Source organism: Medicago sativa, chromosome 3 (assembly GCF_051527215.1).
Source record: "Medicago sativa cultivar Bolivia chromosome 3, Bolivia_mono, whole genome shotgun sequence".
In the NCBI taxonomy this organism is placed as follows: Eukaryota; Viridiplantae; Streptophyta; class Magnoliopsida; order Fabales; family Fabaceae; genus Medicago; species Medicago sativa.
In genome coordinates this window covers 60,410,004-60,413,488 of record NC_140751.1, presented here as the reverse complement: position 1 = coordinate 60,413,488, position 3,485 = coordinate 60,410,004, and the positions used below count along the sequence as shown (strand labels likewise).

Below are 3,485 nucleotides of genomic sequence, written 5' to 3'. Positions count from 1 at the left end.
GTACGTAGTTAGCTTATATGACTTTTATATTAGAAAGAAATGTATTATTTTCTCTTAATTTAGTTCTATTTCCCTTTTTTATGGTTCATTTGACTTTTACATTTAAAAAGTTATCATATGTATCATCCAAAACAAACTGGTCATCCCCTATTCATTTTTCTTTTTAACAAATGACATATATTAACATTCATCCAATCTTTCTAAGATTTGATAAACTTGATAGAAATATAAGAAATCCATGCCTCATGATGAACCATAGTACAAATATTTCAAAATTATGTACAACTAAAGCCAAAGCTGAAGGTTACTTCACTTCACCCCACTTGATGGAAAGGAATTGAAAGTGTTACTTAGTTCAAGTTATAGATTACTACTACTACTACTCAAAACAAAAACATCCAAACAGATACATTAACTATCACTTTTGGTAATATGAACATTAAAAACCATATCTTTCTTGTTTATCAGTTCAAAGACACAAACATCTCCTACTTGCAGACCACTTTCTCTTGCAAACAAGGACCAACCGGCCGAGAGGCGGCGAACATTTCTAGCCTCACAATAAGGAAGCAGTTTCAGATTCCATGATCTTTTCCCAATCTGCAGCATCACATACTTTTCTTTGTTCTCAATAACCCCATTTAAAGTTGGAACACGCTGCATAGTAAAATGTTATCATCATTATAATAATCACAACATATTATATATGTCATACATATAGCATTGCTTGAATTAATGTAAATGTTGTGTTTAATCTTACCACCCGATTTTCTGCTAAATGAGTAGGGTATATGAGAATTGTGAAAAAAGGATTGTTTGAGATGAATTTTAAAGCTACTTCCTGAGCTCTAGCTCCCTTTGGCCAATTCCATGATGTAGTTCTTTCACCAGTCTTCATAACCTCAGCTGCATATATTTGTGTGGAATGTAAAACAAAGAAGAAATTTTGAATATTCATGTTTCATAATCTCATGAGCATGTTGAAATTTTGAATATTCATGATGCTTGACGTTTTCAGGTTATTTTATGAAATACCATCTTTTGTACTATATCCCTATTTTATTATAAGTCGTTTTGACAAATTTTTTGGTAGTTGTCAAAACGACTTATGATAAAAAAATAAATAAAAAAATTGTCAAAACGACTACCAAAAAAAATTGTCAAAAGGAAATTATGAATGATTAAGAGAAATTATGCAATTAATTTATATAGAGAGAAATTATGAATGATTTTACAAAATTATCCTTTATTAATGATATTGAAAAGAGAAATTAAAAGAGTTGAAAGAGAGAATAATACCTAATAAAGGGTATGATAGAAAAAGAAACAAAATGCTTCGCATCGCATGCATTGTAAAGTGATTTATGAATGATTTTACAAAATTATCCTTTATTAATGATATTGAAAAGAGAAATTAAAAGAGTTGAAAGAGAGAATAATACCTAATAAAGGGTATGATAGAAAAAGAAACAAAATGCTTCGCATCGCATGCATTGTAAAGTGATTTATAATTTATCAGAAATGTTTTTTTCCCCAAAGTAACATAATAAAATACAAAGAGGGCGTAACAAATAAACATTATGTGATACCATGAGATTGAATGCTTGTTTTACCTTTTTAGGTGAAGCAAATTAATGGCAGCTATGCACCAGTAGGATGCCAATAACATGTTGGTTTTTTCTTATCAACAAACTGATTGAATGACCATGTTGTTAAATGTGACTAATCAAGCTAAGGTCATCTTTGGTTAGAAATAAGGCTAACTAATCAAGTATAGTATGTCACACTCTATTGGAGTCAATATATACAAGTGTATATATAAGAAGAAATCGAAGATGAAATCCAAAGACTTTGGTCATAGACATAAATATTTTGTAATTAGACACACATTTGCAATCACATCATTTATTTAATAATCATAAAAAAAAAAATCTCTTTTTATCATTTTTTACTAATGAATGTAAGTCTAAATGAAAAAAATATGTCATTGTGTCCGACCAAGCCTAACTCATCCATACATACCTCTTACTTTCTTATGTGGTCGAGGAGAAAATAATGACGACCTTTTTCTAGTACTCTTCTGATTTGGCCATTCATCTAAAATCTCAACTGATTCATCGTCACTATGACCAACATTGTCATTTTCATCATCAGTGTCACATGAAATATCATAGTCTATCTCTACTGCATTCTGGCCAAGTATTACTACATCAAACTTCGAAGTTCCTTTATATTCAAACACCACCAAACAGCCATGTCCAAGAGAGTAATTTTCAGTAAAAGTTTTCCAACCCTTTTCAAACCAAATCTCACCATTGATTTTTTTCCAATAAACTTTCCATTTAGTGCCATCAGGAGTCTTTATCAACACTGGATTTGATAAACTATCTCCATGTCTCCTTGTAAACTCATTTGGTATTTTCTGTAAAAATTTAAGTGCCCAAGTTGGTCAGTAATCCAACGGTGTCAAATTAGTATTCCTTCTATAAATAAAAACTTATGCGTGTAATATAAATAGAACTCTAAATATTTTTAGTTTTTTGAAAAACTTCTAGTGCAAATACTCTTTACACAAAATGTGTGAAATGTAAATATAACTCTAAATAGTAGAAATCGGAATGCATTGTGCTTACAAGTCTTTGAAGATTAGATTGGAGGATGATCTTGAAAAAATGGATGGGAAAGGTAGCATTTCTCCTAGCCATGGGTGATGGAGTATGAAGTGGAGATAAGGGATGTTTGATTGTTGTAATGAAGTTAATGACCATAAGCTAGCATGCAAAACTCTCATTTATTATTAACTGTTGTAATTAATTAAACGGGCATACCGTTGGACAATTTTTAAACTTACTCCCTCCGGTCACTATTATAAGCAAAAATTTACTCCCTCCGCTCACTATTATAAGCAAAAATTTACTCCCTCCGATCACTATTATAAGCAAATGTTGACTTTTTAGGTTTATTCAATCAATGATGTATGTGGTCTATATTTAGACTACATACATCATTTATTGAATGAATCTAAAAAGTGAACTTTTGCTTATAATAGTGATCGGATGGAGTACTTTTTAGGTTCGTTGAATGAGTGATGTATGTGGTCATTAATATAGAGCACATACATCATTTATTCAATGAATCTAAAAAGTAATTTTTTGCTTATAATAGTGACCGGAGGAAGTACTTACCATTAGCATTAAATAATGTGTAGCATGCAAAACTCAATTGAGCTGTTAGAAGTTGACGGTTCAAGAGTTTCTTACTATTGGCATTAAATAATGTGTAGTTTTTTTAAGTAGTTCAACTCTATTTGCATTAATACTGTATTTTTGTTTTTTCTAAGAATAGTTCAGATTTCCAAAGCACCTTCTTCACAGATAGCTCTCGCCGCATCTCTATTGGTATTTTACCATCATTAAATTAATTAAATGCCACTTAATTACTCCCTCCGGTCTCAAATATAAGAAAAGATTCATTTTTTAGATTCA

At 30.5% G+C, this 3,485-nt stretch overlaps 1 protein-coding gene across 1 annotated transcript; it reads right to left on the bottom strand.

The window, feature by feature from the left end:
* Nucleotides 1–228: 228 nt before the first annotated feature.
* On the bottom strand, nucleotides 229–2,802 carry LOC146938794 (B3 domain-containing transcription factor VRN1-like). Its single transcript, XM_085752705.1, has 4 exons — nucleotides 2,634–2,802; nucleotides 2,023–2,422; nucleotides 761–906; nucleotides 229–657 (listed from the first exon to the last, which is right to left on the bottom strand). Exons 1-4 carry the CDS (start codon nucleotides 2,766–2,768, stop codon nucleotides 412–414), a joined length of 927 nt encoding a protein of 308 aa, XP_085608831.1. The 5' UTR covers nucleotides 2,769–2,802; the 3' UTR covers nucleotides 229–411.
* Between the last annotated feature and the right edge of the window lie 683 nt (nucleotides 2,803–3,485).

Coding starts and splice junctions, on each gene's coding strand:
- LOC146938794 (XM_085752705.1), bottom strand. CDS start 2,768: ATGGTCATTAACTTCATTACAACAATCAAACATCCCTTATCTCCACTT. Junction 2,423..2,633: donor AATCTAATCTTCAAAGACTT/GTAAGCACAATG, acceptor AAATTTTTACAG/AAAATACCAAATGAGTTTAC. Junction 658..760: donor ATTTAGCAGAAAATCGGGTG/GTAAGATTAAAC, acceptor TTTACTATGCAG/CGTGTTCCAACTTTAAATGG.